The sequence below is a fragment of the Halictus rubicundus genome, chromosome 5 (genome assembly GCF_050948215.1).
Source record: "Halictus rubicundus isolate RS-2024b chromosome 5, iyHalRubi1_principal, whole genome shotgun sequence".
Taxonomy (NCBI): domain Eukaryota; kingdom Metazoa; phylum Arthropoda; class Insecta; order Hymenoptera; family Halictidae; genus Halictus; species Halictus rubicundus.
In genome coordinates this window covers 19,529,616-19,548,342 of record NC_135153.1, presented here as the reverse complement: position 1 = coordinate 19,548,342, position 18,727 = coordinate 19,529,616, and the positions used below count along the sequence as shown (strand labels likewise).

General features: G+C 43.6%; 2 protein-coding genes across 5 annotated transcripts in view; one reads left to right on the top strand and one right to left on the bottom strand.

Moving 5' to 3' along the window:
- Hnrnp-k (Heterogeneous nuclear ribonucleoprotein K) overlaps positions 1–18,727 on the bottom strand; it is a 346,733-nt gene that overhangs the window by 40,381 nt on the left and 287,625 nt on the right. The gene's annotated exons all lie outside the window — the stretch shown is intronic.
- Krz (beta-arrestin protein kurtz) overlaps positions 1–18,727 on the top strand; it is a 64,019-nt gene that overhangs the window by 28,389 nt on the left and 16,903 nt on the right. For 2 of the 4 annotated variants that reach the window (XM_076788667.1, XM_076788664.1), the window contains exons 1-4: positions 8,815–9,262; positions 13,582–13,795; positions 15,079–15,451; positions 16,941–17,234. In XM_076788667.1, coding sequence (XP_076644782.1) covers positions 9,254–9,262; positions 13,582–13,795; positions 15,079–15,451; positions 16,941–17,234 — 890 coding nt within the window. In that variant the 5' untranslated portion in view covers positions 8,815–9,253. Of the gene's footprint in view, positions 1–8,814; positions 9,263–13,581; positions 13,796–15,078; positions 15,452–16,940; positions 17,235–18,437; positions 18,576–18,727 lie in introns of those variants that run through there. The other 2 variants (XM_076788665.1, XM_076788666.1) reach the window with 2 other exon arrangements.

Below are 18,727 nucleotides of genomic sequence, written 5' to 3'. Positions count from 1 at the left end.
TTATTCAATCGGATCGTCGTATAACTGTCCGAGAGATTGCAGACATGTTAAATGTCTCGCATACAACTATAGAATATCGTTTAAAAAGTCTCGGAATCGTTAAGAAGCTCGATATTTGGGTGCCACGCGAATTGAAAGAAATTCACTTAACGCGACGCATCAACGTATGCGATATGCACCTCAAACGAAATGAAAGCGACTCTTTTCTGAAGCGAATCATCACTGGTGATGAGAATTGGGTTGTTTGCAATAACACAACTCGAAAACGATCATGGTCGAAGCGTGAGGAACCAGCCCAAACCACGCCGAAAGCTGAATTGCACCAAAAGAAGATCATGTTGTCAGTTTGGTGGGATTACAAAGGTATTATGTATTTTGAGCTTCTCCCAAGGAACCGAACCATTAATTCAGATGTTTATTGTCGACAACTAACAAAACTGGACATAGCAATCAAAGAAAAACGGCCAGAATTGGCAAATCGCGAAGGAATCGTGTTCCACCATGATAACGCCAGGCCACACACATCTTTGGTAACACCTGAAAAGTTATTGGAGCTTGGTTGGGAAGTGATGTCACATCCACCATATAGCCCCGACATTGCACCATCGGATTATCATTTATTCCGAAATTTACAAAACTCTTTGAATGGTAAAACTTTCACTAATGATGACGGTCTGAAATCGCACTTGGATCAGTTTTTCACCGAAAAGGAGCAGAAGTTTTATGAGCGCGGAATTATGAAGCTACCAGAAAGATGGCAAAAGATCATAGAACAAGATGGAAAATATTTTATTGATTAAAGTTCATTGCTTTGATAAAAAAATTGGATTTTATTTCACCTAAAAATACCGAAATTACTTTCTTGCCAACCTAATAGGAGATCAAGACCGTGTGTTATCTGGCGTTATTAATTATGCAATTTTTCGAAACTGTCTGTTTTTTGACTCGGGAGTCAAAATCGACGTGTAGGCGAAATCAATTAACACCGCGAAGCCAAAAGGAAAGTAGAAAAGAATTGATTTTAAAAATGTACTCTTAAATAGAAAAAATCAAATGAATGAAACGTGAAGTCTGAAATCCTGAGCAGGAGTATGCTAATGGCATTGGCTTCGCAAGTAAATTGTCTCCTATTTGATTTCCGTCGTTGAATCCAATAGTAGAATAGTAGTTTCGTGGAACTCCGCAAAAATGTTCTACACACGATATCCGCTATGGAATCGTCAATAAAATATCCGGGATTTAGAATAAAAATACGCGCCACAGCGTTTTGCACGCGCGTCTTTCTACCGATCGGGATCTATTTGCGCGCCGTCGGATTTCGTTCTGTTTGCACAATGATTGGAATTTTTTGTCCGGGGAAAGCTATTTGCCAGATAGTCGGCGTACCAAAAAACTGGATATCCCGGAGTCGTTGGGAAATCGATAGCTCTCCACGATACTAGATATCGCGTGATTCATTGCCGACGACGGTATTTATCATAAGTGGAATCCTCGAGCGAGTCGATGAAACATACACATCCGAAATGTGTTTCCACGCTAGATATCCGACTCTCGAGAAACGTTTCGACTGCGATAATTCAGTGAATACAGTACGACAATAAATTTATATTCGTTTTGAAGCTTGAACTCTCTACTTTTGCAATTTTAATCGGAACGCTTCACTGACACAGTGATTTCTCTATACAGGGTGTTTCACCTAACTCGAGCATCTATAATATCTCGCTTGTTTTCTATGATAGAAAAGAATATCAGGTCACGCGAAGGTCATAATATTACAGGTCGTTGGATTCGCCTTGACTTTGGCTGTCAAATAGCGATAATAAAAATATATCATTCCATTAAAAAAAAACTTTGATGACCTTGAAATCTCAAAAAATATAACCTTGAACAAATTTTCTTGCCTATCATAATATTTGCCTCTCTGAACCAACTAAATTGTTCCTCTGAAATTTTCTTCTATCATAAAAAACAAGCGAGATATTTTAGATGCTCGATTTAGGTGAGACGTTCTGTATTCGTCGCCAAGGTCTGGATGATAAATGTCGCGGAATTGTCCCCACTACCCTGTGAGGTGCCACGAAGCTCGAAAGGCCTCGGTAAACATGCGTTGGGTGTGTCTCCTGCACGATACAAGACCGGTGTTGTTGACATGTATCGAGAATTCACTGTACCGAATTTGGAAAGATGAGAGGCGGGCATTACTGAAAATTTCTTTTCATCGAACGGTTAATGTTGACGCTCGGGAACTGTAACTCAAGAATTTGCAAATTTAAGTGTATCGGTCGGCAGGTAGTCGACATTCGCATAACAGCGGGCAAAGAATCGTGTCCGCGTCGGGCCCGCTGGAAATTGTATAGCTAAATATTGACGGACATGAAAGTTGGTCAAAGTTGAGCAGAAATAATGAGGTTTGCGATATAGGTTAAAGCAGTTTCGCGTAGAGAGAGAGAGAGAGAGAGGGGGAGAGAGAGAGAGAGAGAGAGAGAGAGAGAGAGAGAGTACGTACATAGATGTTTATGGGGAACGCGGCGGGTGATTTAATTACCGTAGATCGATCGACACGCGTTATCGATCCGTCGTCGCGACACTTGCTCGCGAGCTATAGATCCCAGATTACCTCGGCTACGATAGAATAATCATGCGTCACGGTGGAAATAACGTTCACAATCAGCGCCGGATTAACTTTACACGCGAAGTCGAAATTGCGCGATTACACCTGCAGCATTGGTCACCTCACTTCTATTTACAAGCTCAGAATTTAATTAGTAGATGGATTTCACCGTAAAATTTATTTGACGAGAACTTTTGCAATCATTTATGATATCATCAACAAATTCTGCGCTGTTCTCTTTGATTTTTCCATTAAACGAACGCACATGTCCGGAAATATTTGAGATTATTTTTGCCATAAAATTACAAAGCATTTCGATATTGGACTTTCGGGCATGCTTCTATTTATATTTGAATGTTCAAAACTTTCCGGGCTCGGAAGAAATATCGAGTTTGTTAAAAACACTTTTAAAAATGCAATTCGAAAGCTTTTGGACCAGAGTGTCCTCTCGCGAGCTAACCTCGATCCTACGCGAAACATGTTCCAAGCGTTCCGCAGCGAAATCGCGCTTTTAGCGCGGGCGCCGCCGGAGTTATGCGTTTCTTGGAAATAAATTTCGGCGCGGCGCGGAGCGTCGACGACCAGATAATAAATGTGCTGGCCATTGTCTCCGTTCTTTTATCGCGAATATAATATCTCTCCGCCCCCCCCCCCCCCCCGGAGCCGCGGCGAACGCGGAATCGCGGCATTAAAATTCAGTGGGATATGTATTTAATGTTTATTCAATTGTCTCTCGCGGGCGGTTGCATAAATTGGTCAACGATCCCTGACGCGTATCAACGATTTTTCGGGCGGTTCTGCATTTTTGATCGTTCACGCTCGCCGGGACGGAACGAAAATTGAAAGCCACTGTCAGCCGCAAAGTCACGGGTGAAAAGGTGTCGGGGGAATCGAGATGGCGGGAATATTAAATACGATACAACGCTCCCGGCTGGAGAGCCTTTCAGATCCCAGGACTCTTTTCAACGCTTTCTGGAGAGAGCCTCTTCGACGTGTACAAAATCGGATCCGACGAAATTACACTCCTTGCTTCGTGGAATTAATCTCTTCGGGGGGTCTTCCGGTCCGAAACCGAGGAAAAATCGATTTTTCCGCATTCTCTTAAAGATTTATTAAAATCCGTAAAAATAAGTAGTAAGTTGTTTTGTAGCTTTGTAGCTGTGTCCAAATTTTCAGCCATTTTTCTTAATAATATATTTCCACGAAATCAATTTGTTGAATAAGTTCCCATGGATAAATTAACACGTTCGCGGACGTGAATGCTATAGCATTCATCTTCATAGTGATGCAAAATGACATGAATGCTATAGCATTCAAATTTTAAGGCCAACTTTTATTCATTTCATTTTATACAACCTTCAGTTTTTGTAATTAATATACATCTCAAATTGAAATTTGTTTTTGTAATTAATATACATCTCAAATTGAAATTTGTTTTTGTAATTAATATACATCTCAAATTGAAATTTGTTTTTGTAATTAATATACATCTCAAATTGAAATTTGTTTTTGTAATTAATATACATTTCATTTGTCATTACCAATGACAGTTAACTTATTATTATTGTTTATTTCCAATCAGATTTCGGATAGTACAGCTAGTTTCAAGAAAAATTGCCTGTCTATGTTTGCGGCCCACTGAAATTTTTACTGTCCGTGAACGTGTTAAAAATAATTCTTCCCGTATGTCTCTCCGTTTCGAAAAAGATAGATAAGTGGTGGCCGCAATCTCGGAGCGAATTTTCTGTTGTTGCGTGGTGCTTGCACGGTTGCACGTTTACCGAGCAATTCAAGCGATCTCGAGTCGTCGTTTTACGCTTTGTGCACCGTGCACGGCACGGCCGAACTGTGACGGGTGCGCGCATGTTCCTGATAATAACTAATAAATTCTGCAATTTAGTATAGTGGGACGTCCATTACTTCTCTCGGCACCCTCGCTCCGCATGCGCGTGTACAAAGTGTCGTCGTAACCATCGCATAAACTCCGCCGCATCAAAGCACTGGAAAACGTGTCTCTTTCAGGAGGGAAATTGCACCGTTAACACGACAATTTTCTTGCCCCTTCTAACGTAATTGAATGGCCGGCGAGCACACGCGCGCCCCGAACAATTCATCTCTGCGATCACCGCGAATTAAAGTTACGCGACCCGCCCTCCGTTCCCCCTCCCGCCCCGCCCCTGTCTCCCTTTCTCGTCCCTGTGTCACGTTTCATCGCGAAACAGTTGCAGCCACGTTGATATCGTATTAACGCGCGCAAAACTCGGATTTCTGCCCGACGGCAATCGCAACAATTTTTCTATCACAATGTCTCCCGCTGTATGCGATAACTTCGGCAAATCTCACTTTATAACGCGCAAACACTATTGCTTTCATCTCCGAGCCGAAAACAATAGCAAAAAGAGAACGTATCGAGGATAAAACTTTTTTTGTTTTCAATTATTTGTTTTATTGAACCATTGCCGGGGAAGTGGGTCGGACGTGACCCGAATCCTCTGCGGCTAGTTCGAAGCCCACACCCCGCGCGCAAGGGTAGTTTTGGGATGGGCACGGTTTAATGAATTATCCTCCGTTTTTTCCGTCCTGCTTCGTAAAAAATTTTGAAAAAATTCGTGAACGTTCCTCCCGATGGCACGCACGCCTACGAATTTTTCCGGAATTTTTGAGCAAAAATTTTCGGAAATAAAATTGCTGATTTTATATTGAAGCTATCAGATTCACTAGTAAGTAAGTTAAAAAATATATTTTTTCCGTTCTGCTTCGGGAAAAATTTCGAAAAAATTCGTGAGCGTTCCACCTGATATCACGCACGCCTGTGAATTTTATCCGAATTTTTAAGCAAAAATTTTCGAAAATAAAATTACTCATTTTATATTTAAGATATCAGATTCACTTGTTAGTAACTTAGAAGATATATTTCTTCCTTCCGTTCTGCTTCGTGAAAAATTTCGAAAAAATTCACGAACGTTCCACCCGATGGCACGCACGCCTGTGAATTTTATCCGAATTTTTAAGCAAAAATTTTCGAAAATAAAATTGCTGATTTTATATTAAAGCTATCAGATTCACATCTGGGTAAGTTAGAAAGTATATAAAGAGCAATTAACGCGTAAGGATTTGTATAAATCTAACCGCGGCTATCATGGAATCGTCTCAATAACGAGACAAAGTGAAAGCGCGTGCAATTTGTAGAAGACACAGTGAAAATTACTGTATGAGAAAGAGGATAGATTTACGGACGACAGAACGTTTCGACGAGGTCGGTAATTAGCAATCGAAAAGTTTCACGGGAACGCAAATAGGGTTTTCTCTTTCCACGCGGTTTTCCCACATGAGTCGACTCAAACTTGATTACTTGGGCGACACGGGACGACCGGCTGTTCGCCTAACCGAGACCTCGCCTACGGATATGAAATTATAGTCATGACGTAATTAGTACGAACTCGTGGAACCATGTACTGCGAAAATGATGCCCCGGTAAACGAATTCCCATGATTTATGCGTATCGGGCCGGTACACCGACGCGATCGCGTCAGGTATGCATAATTAGTTATGGTTAGCTACCGTGTTCTTGTTGCTAGTGCGTGAAACCGACTGGTCACGCCCACGTATTACCGATCAAACGAGGAAATCAGTCCTCTTGTGTTTTCTTGCATCGCACGGAAATATCAGGCGGCGCGCGTGCAGGCTTATTCACCTAAATATAGCACCTAAAATTGTAAGCTACAGTGTTTACTCTACATATGTCCCAAATTCCTAGCAGATAAAAGTCCCAGAACTATCCCCACCTGGGGGCCCTAAACCGAGGCCTCTAGAGAAGAATAGTATCTTCTGTCCGATGTATGTCACTGGCTAGACCCGTGTTTTGGACAAATATCGAGTAAGCACTGTATTTGTAAAAATGGCTGAAACAAAAGTTGTACGGTATCAAGAGTAGCGTAGAATAATTAGTTTTTCTCTGTTCTTTAATCCTGATGTGGAGGTCACCTTGAATTTCTCGGGAATCCTGAGAGAATAGATCGATCGACCAAGAAAGTCGATGCAGCGGCCGGTTTTCCGTGTCGATATGTTTTCGAAACCGAGAATCTATTTCCGAACCCGCGGCGAACCTGCATGTTACTCGGAAATCGCCACCAAGAATAGCCAATTTATTGTCGCTCGTTCAAAGTTCCCCGATACCGTCGCGTTCGTCGGGAACACTTCCCCGTTGATTTCATGCCTCGCGTCACGGATTTATTTTTCTGCTCTTTTTCTCATAAAAAAAAAGAACTGGTCGCGCAGTTTTACCGAAGAACTGTAAATCCGAGAAAAGCGAACGGGACCGGGAAAAACCGATTTTTCTCGCGGGTTGGTAATCGAGTGAAATCGACGACTGCTTATCAATTTTATCGGGTTTCCCGCGTCGCTCCCGGCCCGATTTAATTTCTGCCCGCGGACTATTGTATTACGCGAGAACGCCCGACGAGAAACGACTTTCATCGAGGGCTCCTGCGAAACGAATGACACAATCATTCGCGCGAAAAGTTCCGCCGAGGGAAACTGTTTTTACGGCTGAAGGAAATTTTTCCGAGGCAGAGTCTAGCTTGCGAGAGAGAGAGAGAGAGAGAGAGAGAGAGAGAGAGAGAGAGAGAGAGAGAGAGAGAGAGAGAGATGACAGTAACTTTTCTGGTTAGCAAGTGTCAACTTGAGAGCGTCATTCTCGACTCGATGGATCGACGAAATTGATCCGAGGATTTCCAAGTTTTGCGATACAGAATCGAACTTTAAATCACTTTCTGAGATTCAATTTTATTTGAGAGACTTTGATCGCCGACTTGGCAGTTTCGAAGACTTCATACTTGCGCGGGTTTTCATGCGAACATTTCATAACTGCAGGGGACGGGAATGATATAAAAATGTAGTTTTTCTTCCTGGAATTTTAATAAGCCAAAGGTGCGTAACGGTACTCTGAAATTCTTTGAATTCTTTTCTGGCAAAGTTAACGTTTCATAAGTCAACTGCAGGGAACGGAAATTATATAAAAATGCACTTCTCCTTTTAGTAAGTTTCATAAACCAGAAGCGCGTGATACTACTCTTTAATCCTTTTAATCAATCTAATGTTATTTTTATCGTGCTCCGGTTAACACTGAACCTACCACCGTCGGTCAAAATGACCGTTATAGATTTTTTATTTTACAATTACTGAAATTGTACAGATGCAAATAAATATATTTAGGAGAGCATGTATTGTAATGCGAACCGCACAAAATCCAAATAAATTCAATATCGTCATTTTTATAAGACAATATGTATTAATTACTTTCAAGACTCGGTAGGTTTAGTGTTAAAAATGTTTCTGTCCAAAATTGTCCAATTCGTTTATTCTCGAGTTTATCAGACACGATGAAAAGTACGTTGAATTTAATAATTGTGCTCGTACGACTTCTGTCACGAATGGACTGCGGATTTTATGCACTTATGATCAAAATGGGTACGCAGAATTTCAAGCAGCGGCCATATCGGAAAGATTTAAGGACCTATCAGTTTCGGTTTAACCCTTAGCACTCGAATGGTGACTGTAAGGCACCGCTAAAAATTGCTGTATCATTATTCAAAATATTTTTGAAATTATTAAATTTGTTTGTATTTAATAAATTACTAAACATTTCAGTATTGTAGGAGTAAATTGCACCATTTTCGTATGTATAACATGAAAAAAATATATATATATAGAAGGGAAATATTCTAGGTCGGAAGAAATGTTTTGGGGTTAAAATAGCTTCGAGTTCAAAGGGTTAATAAGCCAATTAAAGGAAGAAAACATTTTCTATTTGCCTCCTGTGTTTTGCAACGAGCGCAATCATTTTGCATAAAAATCCTCATAAAACTCCCCTGTTCGTCTAAAATTTTTACACAAAAAGCTTGTTAGCGCTCTGGGAACATTTCGCGCACTCCGGCACTCCGTAACTCAAAAAAATTCCGTTTTTTCGGTGGAACGATTTTTCGACGCGACCGCGCACGATCTCGCGATCTCGATCTAGAATCGACACGGAACCTGGCCGGCGGTGCTTACACGCTCTGCCGCGCACGAATCGTTCCGTAGATCGCGCTAAGAATTACACGAGCGTCGATTGAAATTGACATCCATTTGTCAAGGCCTGTTTAGTCCGTGGTCGACGCTCGCGGGGGTTGCGCTATGTTGCTGAAAAGTTAGTGCAGCGGCGATCGCGGATCGGCGAGCTTCTCCCTTCGATCCTCTTGCTCGGAACCGTCCGACAGAATCGGCCGCGCAATTTTACTTTGCGGTTGCAAAGTGCTTTCCCGCGAACCGAACTGTTTCAACAATTACGCGACTACGCGAACAGTGTTGTGTCCGTCGTATCCCTAACGAGCCGTCGGTCGCTCGCGGAACGATAAAAAGCAAAATGTCCGGCAGGTGACGGCGGACGATTGCAGGTTCGCGAAACGTGAAATCAGCGTTTCGCGTGAGACGAAACGTCCCCGATAATCAGATTACACGGCCGGCTCCGACGCGACGCGACGCGACGCGAACGGAACGCGCTTTAAAACGCGATTACTCGACCGTGCTTTCCCGCGATTCGATTATTTATCGCGGCGCTCCGGCGAAGCAACGAGAAAATTAGAAAATCGTCGCCCCGGGAGCATGGCGAAGGTGAACACCCAGAAACTCGATAAATCCTCCTTACTGCAGAGCGAATCTCTTCCCTCTATCCCGCGGATATTTATGTTAATTCGCGAGAGCTCGAGGACCAGTCGATGGGAACGGGAATTAGGGATTCAACTATGTTATCGCATTTCATTCCGGCTGTACAATTTGCCTCGAGTGCAGAAAGATTTCCAGGCTGCTCGTCTCTTCGCCGCGACGATTCGCCGGCTGCACAATCGCGTACAGTACAATGGGATTACTTAGTACTTATCCGACCGGCATTCTTTATTCTTCATCTTTCTCTTCCACACATTCAGCTTAGTACATACATTATTCCTCCAAATTTTTGAAAAATCTCGTTCAGTGCCTAAAGTGTCTTTCGGTCGTCGAAGAGTCCCGACTTAAACAATAATAACGCGTGATAGTGGACGAGATGGGGAATAATTCTTGCACGATTATATAGAAGAAAGTGTGCCGAACATATTCCGTTTTGTAAAATTCCATGATCTCTTCTGTCTCAGAAGATATACTGAACCAATGGACAAAGTATACCGAGGTCCTGTGCGCATAGCCGCCCGGACGCGTGCGACTTTAAACAATAATAACGCGTAATATTGGGCGAGATAGGAAACAATTCTTGCACGATTATATAGAAGAAAGTGTGCCGAACATATTCCGTTTTGTAAAATTCCATGATCTCTTCTGTCTCAGAAGATATAGTGAATTAATGGACAAAGTATATCGAGGTGGCCGAGGACCTGTGACTTTAAACAATAATAACTTGTGATACGGGACGAGACTGGAAATAATTCTTACAAGATTTCGTGGAAGAAAGTATGCTGAAAATACTCCATTTTGTAAAATTCAATTATCTCGTATGATACGGAAGATATTCCTTGCGAAGTCTTAAGAATTTTGAAAATTGTCTACATGGCATTTGGCATGACATGTTTAATACATTATGAATAGTCATTTTTAATCGACAAATGGTAATTTACGGCTTAAAGATAAGCCTTTCATTTAAAAAAAAAAATTGGAAGGAAAATATTAACCCTTTGCACTCGAGTGGTGACTCTGAAGCACCACTAGAAATCTTACAAAATATTTGTTACATTACAAAATTTGTATTTAATAGATTACTAAACATTTAAATATTACATGTGGAAATCGGATCAGTTTCGTATGAATAAAATGAAAATATTCTAAGACGGAATAAAAATCTAGTTTCAGACTGAATATAGCGCCGAGTGCAAAGGGTTAAAAAGGATCGTCGGCGCATCTCAAAGAAGAAAAGCGATTTTTTCCATGAGAAAGGCTGTCTTCAAATCTTCCAACTTTAACCGTTTATTACAGTAATGGTACTTATTAAATTTGATTAATTTTTTCATTTTCAAGGTTGATAGATATTTCTAAAGCAATAAGCAGTGGATATAAGTCGATATGAGACAGTTGATTTTTTGGCAAAGTGTCACTAAATTTCGCGTTTTAATGGCCGAAGACTTCGAAACGCGTGCTCGGGGACACCGTTCGCGGAAAACAGTGTGTCGTGGCTTCCTCTGACAAGGGAAAGGGAGCGAAAGGGCCGGGCGTATATATCATTGACATCCCCTTTTTGATACCGTTTTCCAGCGTTCTCGTTGGCCGCGCTTTGACGGCGACGGCCAAAGGGTCGTTACACGAGTGCGCCGCGCTCTCAAAGAACGACGCTGAACGTCCTTTTCGGGCGTGCATTACGCGCACGGTATGCAGCACGGTGCTTTTGTCGATTAACAATGCGTGCGAGCGGTGCGTGCTCGTCTGGAAGGGAACACCAGTGCTATTACGCGAGTCCGATGGAATGGAAATGCCCAAAAACGGAACGTAATACACTGCGGTGTATCCCAGATTTTTTTGATCCTTTGGAAAAATAAATTGAAAATCTACTTCTCAGAAAAATATCGCACGCGTTCGTATTCTGGGGTGAAAACAGCCCTCGGGGGTCGGAACGATATTCGGAGATCTCGGGAACTACTAGAGCTAGGGGGTGGTTGGCAAACTTTCTCTTTTTGCAAGGAACAGGCCTGCTGAAACAGATTTCCAACATTTGTTTAACGATATCTTGGAAAATAGCACTTTTCCCTCAATTTTTCCGCTTAAATGTTAACCTATTTTTGCGAATATTTGTGTGCGATCGGTGTACACCCAAAATGCAAAATTCGCGTTTTGGGCTGAAATCAGACGAAAGAAATACGGAGACTTTCTTGTTTAAATATAGTGGGACACGGTGTTAATCTCGTGTGCAGTCCTATCAAAAAGGAATCCAACATCGTAATTTTCTCTGCGTCAGTACGAGATAAGGTTTAATGGCTTTGCTGGTCATTTCTGTATACCCTCGAGTATCAGTCTGGCAAATCTCATCGAGCCGTGAATATCTTAACGAGTGTTACGTGTAATTTAGTGGAAGTGTGATCGTGCGGCTTTACGACCTGAAAGTCGAATAAAGAGAATACGGAATTTTCACGATTTTTCCAATTTTTCTTCTCTCGCGATTTTTTTTTTTTTTCAAAAATGATATCGGAGCCCGTGTGGCACCGTTCTGACGCTTCTTGACGTCTTTCGAACAGTCTCGCGAAGAATATCAATCTGACGGAGCGAGCGGTTTTTCTCGTGGGTATAGTAAAGAGGAATTAATAAAGATTGCTCGCAATTTGCGCGCTCTCTCTCTCTCTCTCTCTCTCTCTCTCTCTCTCTCTCTCTCTCTCTCTCTCTCTCTCTCTGTCTCTAATGGGAACGTCACTGGCAGAATTTTTATCTGAAACTAATTACCGAGAAAAATTAATTACACGTAAAATGCCACGACCCTCCCCCCTATGACGTGTTACAGAAAAAATTCGCTGCTTTTATCTGATGTTCCGAAGGAAACATTTTTTAGCCGTGAGCGTATAACGTTGAGCGATTAAAACGTAATACGATAAGAAGAAGCACTTAGCAAGTAACGTGTGGATATAACCATTTTTAATTTGACAGTTCATATCTCGTGACAACGCTGCTCAATTTAACATATCAATTCACGGAACCATATATCTTCAATTAACAAAAGCTGTACTATTTTATTCATCACCGTCGGACAAAATGACCGGTTCCAGATTTTTTGTTTTACAATTATAAAGGTGACGTCGAAATTATAAAGATGACTTCGTGGGGAAATTCAATCTCGTCATTTTTATAAGACAACGTGTATATTAAGCAGTCGCTTTTAACACTAAACCTACCACGGTTAAAATGTTTTATAGTTTACATTTATTGGAACTATACAAATTCATTGGTGGAAAACAGTAGAACAAACTTTCTTGTCCAAGCATTTATTATATTGAGAATTACAGATAATCTCAATAAATTTAGGGTTGCCATTTTATATATTGAAAATCACGTATAATCTCAATAAATTTAGGGTTGCCATTTTCATAAGGCAATATTTACCAGATACTGTTAATGCCAGGTAGGTTTAATGTTATCAAATTAACTGCCATGTCAGTCGCATATGACCGACAGTGATTTCTGACTATGTTTCGACATTCATTCTAATTGCGACATATCCAGATAAACCGAATTTTATTAAGATATTTAGAATCCAAAAGGGTGAGAACAGCATCCCCCACAATACATTTAAAATTTCTAGTTTCTCTTTCATTAATGAAATTGCTTTTGTAAGAATCTCTGGTTACGATATGTGGCAGTTATCGCGTTAAATGTCAAAAAAAAAAAAAAAGAAAAAAGAAAGAAAACCATAGTCGTCCGGTCCACAGTGAAAAGAGTTACCCCGTCGCAAAGGGCAAAGAAATTCCAATTGTACCGTTTCTCTTTTGTTCGGCGGCGCGGTTGAAAAATCCGCGCGATCAAAGGTCAAACAGCGAACGGAGTGGCGAACGACGAGTTAACTCGTCTCCGTCGGTTAAGAGCAACGCCGGGAACGGAAACTGGGTGCCGGTAGTTTACTCGGGTGAAAGGCAAGCGTGTAGCCATGGTAGTCGGGGGAGGCTAAGGGAACGGGAAGGTTCGTTTGAACGAAGGGCGCCGCGGCGCTCGCCTGTTAACAAATTCAGCAACGACTTCTGGCTCGGCCGGCGGAACTCCGCGAAAGTTGGAACGTGCTGCAACTTTACTGCACCGCGGTTCCTTCCCGGCGGGTGTGTTTCTTCGGGAACGGTCGAGGATACGAAAACACTCGACTTTCTTTCTGGTCGTCGAAGGTTCCCGAGGAACGCGGCCGAGACGCTTCGTGATCGATCTTCGTCCGAGGAGAACGGCAATTCAATTTCCCTTTTTTTCTCTTTTTCTCCGTGCAGTGGGACAGTTCGGAATCCGAGTGCTCGGAGGCGGAGGACTCAAATGAGTTAGGGGCCATCGTCAGCCCCGAGATCTGCGCGATGGACACTGTGGACAGTGCCAGCAAGCGGCAAGCTACTCGTGTCTTCAAGAAGTCGAATCTGTACGGACAGATCACGGTCTACCTCGGCAAACGGGATTTCGTCGATCACATAACGCACGTCGATCCCATCGGTAAGTCGCCACGAGTCCTTACAAAACGGGGCAGTACAATTTTACAGAACTTCTGACGAAATCAATCTGGTGTATTCTAGGGTATTCTGCTATATTCTAGTATATACAAGTATATTCTGATATATTCTAGTGTATTCTGATATGTTCTAGTGTATTCTGCTATATTCTGGTATATTCAAGTATATTCTGATATATTCTAGGTTATTCTGCTATATTCTAGTATATACAAGTATATTCTGGTATATTCTAGGGTATTCTGCTATATTCAAGTATATTCTGGTATATTCTAGTGTATTCTGCTATATTCAAGTATATTCTGATATATTCTAGTGTATTCTGAAATATTCTAGGGTATTCTGTTATATTCTAGTATATTCAAGTATATTTTGGTATATTCTAGGGTATTCTGTTATATTCTAGTATATTCAAGTATATTTTGGTATATTCTAGGTTATTCTGCTATATTCTAGTATATTCAACTGTATTCTGCTATATTATAGTATATTCAAGTATATTCTGTTATATTCTAGTGTATTCTGCTATATTCTAGTATTTTCAAGTATATTCTGGTATATTCTAGGTTATTCTGCTATATTCTAGTATATTCAAGTATATTCTGGTATATTCTAGTGTACTCTGCTATATTCTAGTATATTCATGTATATTCTGGTATATTCTAGGGTATTCTGCTATATTATAGTATATTCAAGTATATTCTGGTATATTCTATTGTATTCTGCTATATTCTAGTATTTTCAAGTATATTCTGGTATATTCTATTGTATTCTGCTATATTCTAGTATTTTCAAGTATATTCTGGTATATTCTAGGGTATTCTGCTATATTATAGTATATTCAAGTATATTCTGAAAGCACGGTCCGAGCTAATTTCCGGTTTTTCCTCGAAAAAGAAAATTCGAACCGGGACCGCGCTCTGTATAAACGCCCGGAAAGCCGGGATTGATTATGTGAAACGTCTGGTAATTCGCAGCCGGGGACGGAGACGTCTCGGAACGGTTCATTACGTAAGAAGAAGCGTTCCGGCGTGTATGTCGGTCGGGAGTTAATCTTGAATACGGGCTCCGCGGCCCATTGAGACGATCCATTCAAGCGGCGTCCACTTGACACCCGAGGAATCACAGTGGTCGTCTGGAAAGACTCTTTGCCGGTGTTCCGATTGGGAAATTCGATTTGCGCGTCGTCGCGTCGCGGCGGGGGTCGTTTAATCCCGTGCTGGGCCACTTAAATCCGCTTGCTGACCGATCGCTGTTCAATCGTTGCAGACGGGGTCGTGCTGATTGACCCGGACTACGTGAAGGATCGCAAGGTCTTCGGCCATGTTCTCGCCGTGTTCAAGTACGGTAGGGAGGACCTGGACGTGCTCGGGTTGTCGTTCCGCAAGGACCTCTACCTCGCGGCCGATCAGATCTACCCGGTGGTGCCTGGATCGCAGCAGAGGGAGCTGACACGGCTCCAGGAGAGGCTGATCAGGAAGCTCGGCAGCAACGCGTATCCGTTCTACTTCGAGCTGCCGCCACATTGTCCCGCGTCCGTCACCCTGCAGCCGGCGCCCGGCGACACCGGCAAACCGTGCGGCGTCGACTACGAATTCAAAGCGTTCGTCGGCGAGACGCAGGACGAGAAACCGCACAAACGGTACGAGCCTCGATTATCGCGATCCTCGCCGGGCAACCGTCTGCGACCTCTCGCGGACCCTGACGTTAGTCCACAACGTTGTTGCGTCTCTTCGCGGCGACAACAGCGCCACCAGAGCAGTCGCGGAACGGCTCGTTCGAATGCGGCGTTGCCAGACGGCAGAGTCACCAAGTTAAGACTTGTCTCTTGTTAAGAATTGTCGAGTGACTAATCCGGTACTGGCAGAGAGCGAGGATAACTGTATTCCCCTAGATTCGAGTCAATTCCCCTGATCCGGCGACACTGGGTGTGTATTCCCCTCGAAATGCTGTCCCCTCTACCATCGAATCTGGCTCGATTCTCCTCGTAGTGGGAGTAATGTGACGTCACGAGCGGGGAATCCGACGGTAGAGGGGGAAGCGCGAGGGGTAGACTGTGCAACGCTGGCAACGCTGTTCGAATGAGGCACGGTGGGGGTATACAGGGTGTCTCAGGACAGGTAGTACTTCGCCCTTCTGCTTCCAACGAGCCATCGGCTCCCGGATGTTATGCAAAAACTGCCGCAGGCCGATTTAACCCCGTCATGAAACATTAAATCGACCGTAGAAGTGTTTGCATTTTTCCCACCTACAATCTGGGGGCTGGCAGCCAAGAGGGTTGATACAGAAAATTAATCCTATCAATTACCTGAATGAAACACCTTATAACAAGGGTGGATCAGTTTAACCCATTTGCATCATTAGCAAATGCATCATTATATACGCTCAATTTTCCTGGTCACTGACCGGAGCGTATATATACGATCAATTTTCCTGGTCACTGACCGGATCGTATACATATACGCTCGATTTTCCTGGTCACTGACCGGAGCGTATGTATATACGCTCAATTTTCCTGGTCACTGACCGGAGCGTATGTATATAAGCTCAATTTTCCTGGTCACTGACCGGAGCGTATGTATATGCGCTCAAATTTCCTGGTCACTGACCGGAGCGTATGTATATGCGCTCAATTTTCCTGGTCACTGACCGGAGCGTATACATATATATGTTCAATTTTCCTGGTCACTGACCGGAACGTATATATACGTTCAATTTTCCTGGTCACTGTCCGGAGCGTATATATAGACTCAATTTTCCTGGTCACGACTTTGTTGGTCACTATCATTATTCGTTAGCTAAAAAATAGAAACGGAGGTTGATGTCGGAGATGAGAGTAGTAATTCTGATGATAGTGAAGAAGATATTAGGCCACTGAAAGACGCAGACGAATTATTGAAATAAGATCCGACAGTGAGGATGGCCTTCTTTTCATATTTCCTTGTGGTGCAAATGGGTTAACGACGTGTACAGGGTGTCGGTTTTATTTGAATAGAATGGAAGATCCTTGAAGGGAATAGGGAGATTCGAAAAATACCGGTGTCCTACAGTTCGGTAGAAGTCCCTGGTTTTTACTGACTGTATGTATAGTTCCGCCGCGGGTTTCACGGTCCTGGATCCATCGGTTGCAGAGATTTGGTCAGGCTGGCGATACGAAAGATCATGTACGCGCCCTCGAAGCAGGGCGAGCAGCCCTCCGTCGAGGTTAGCAAAGAGTTCGTGATGTCGCCGAACAAGTTGCACCTGGAGGCGTCCTTGGACAAGGAGCTGTACCACCACGGGGAGAACATCGCCGTGAACGTGCACATAGCGAACAATAGCAACCGGACTGTGAAAAAGATCAAAGTGTCCGTGAGGCAGTTCGCGGACATCTGTCTGTTCTCCACGGCGCAGTACAAGTGCACGGTCGCCGAGGCGGAGAGCGAGTGAGTATCATTCAAGTCATCATTCTTTCAGAAACCCGCGGTCGGACAATGGGAAGCGCGATCGTCGCGAACGTTCGCCGGTGCGGCGGAGATTCCTTAAGACATTTCTTCAGGATCTTTCCCCAGTCTCTGGAAGAAGATTCGCGGCTAGACATCGGCACCGGCGAGCGGATCGACCAGATATTCGTGTTTCCCGTTCCGGTTCCAAACAGGTGCTCGCGACGAAGTTCGATTATCCCGCCATGATCGCGGTCACACCAATCCTTTGTTTCCGCGGCCAAGAGAAAGACAAGTACGGCGTTGCCTGATCACGGTCCACCCGTTCAGAAATCGAACAACCCATCGACGAAACGATAGCGTGCTATCTTTAATTTCTCGAAGACTGCTAACTGTTTCAGCGGAGATGCTGAAGAGAGCCTTTCCCATTGGATTTAACCGGTTAAACCTGAAGATCTCGCTAGAAAGACGTTGAGAATCGTGAGCGGTCCTAATTCCTCGGCCAGGGACTGCACGCGCTAACTACATCACCACGAAGATGTGAAAGATGCGGGCTATTGTTTCGCCCTCGAGATTCCTGTTTTTCTTCCGGTCGCCGGGAAAGCCGGCGAGGCGAGGCTTTATTTACTAACAGGCTCCTTCGCTCCGCGTCAACGATTACGAGACTGTGGAAGAAGTTCCGCGTGGTCTTCGAGAAACTAAATCTAGCACACACCCACACACAGACACAGGCACAGACAGACACGTGCTATCGTTTTGTCGTCCAGGAGTGTAGAAATACTCTCGAGAACGCCTCCTTGAAATTCCTAGTCCAGGACAGTCTTCGCGCATCCTCTGTCCGAGGAGGATTTACGAGTGATCGATACCCTCCTACACCGTGACCAGGCACCGGCCGGAGATCTATCGACGCCGACCGCGGGCAAAGACGTAAATCGCCGCGGTGCCCTAATAAATTTCACTCCGGACCGTGCCGGAGTATCTGCATCGGTGAACCCCCCGGACAGTAGCAGCACGTAACGCGACGATTGCGTAACCGGTCTCTCTGCGCTTCAAGAAACGAGATTAGCATGATCGCCGCGACGCGTCGCGCCGCGCCGCGCCGCGCGCTATGTATACCCACACGATATAGAAATTCCGACGAATTCGCCGCAAGCGAAGGATATTGCGACACCACGATTACGGAAAATAAGATGATTGCACTGGCAGTATAGGGGTAGCGCCAGGATTCACCCTGAGCAAGGTCTTTTCTCTAAGGCCGACCCTCGCTGACAACAAAGACAAGCGAGGTCTTGCTCTAGACGGTCAGCTTAAACACGAGGACACCAATCTCGCATCTAGCACAATGTGAGTGCTCAATCATTGGCCGTCCTGGTCTCTTTTACTTTGGCAAGCGGGAACCGAAGACTGCAAACCGGCTGCTACGAGAATCCTTCAGGATCCAGTCCCGAAGTCTTCGTCTTCGAGATCTCGAGGAAAGTTCGGATTAATTTGCGGAC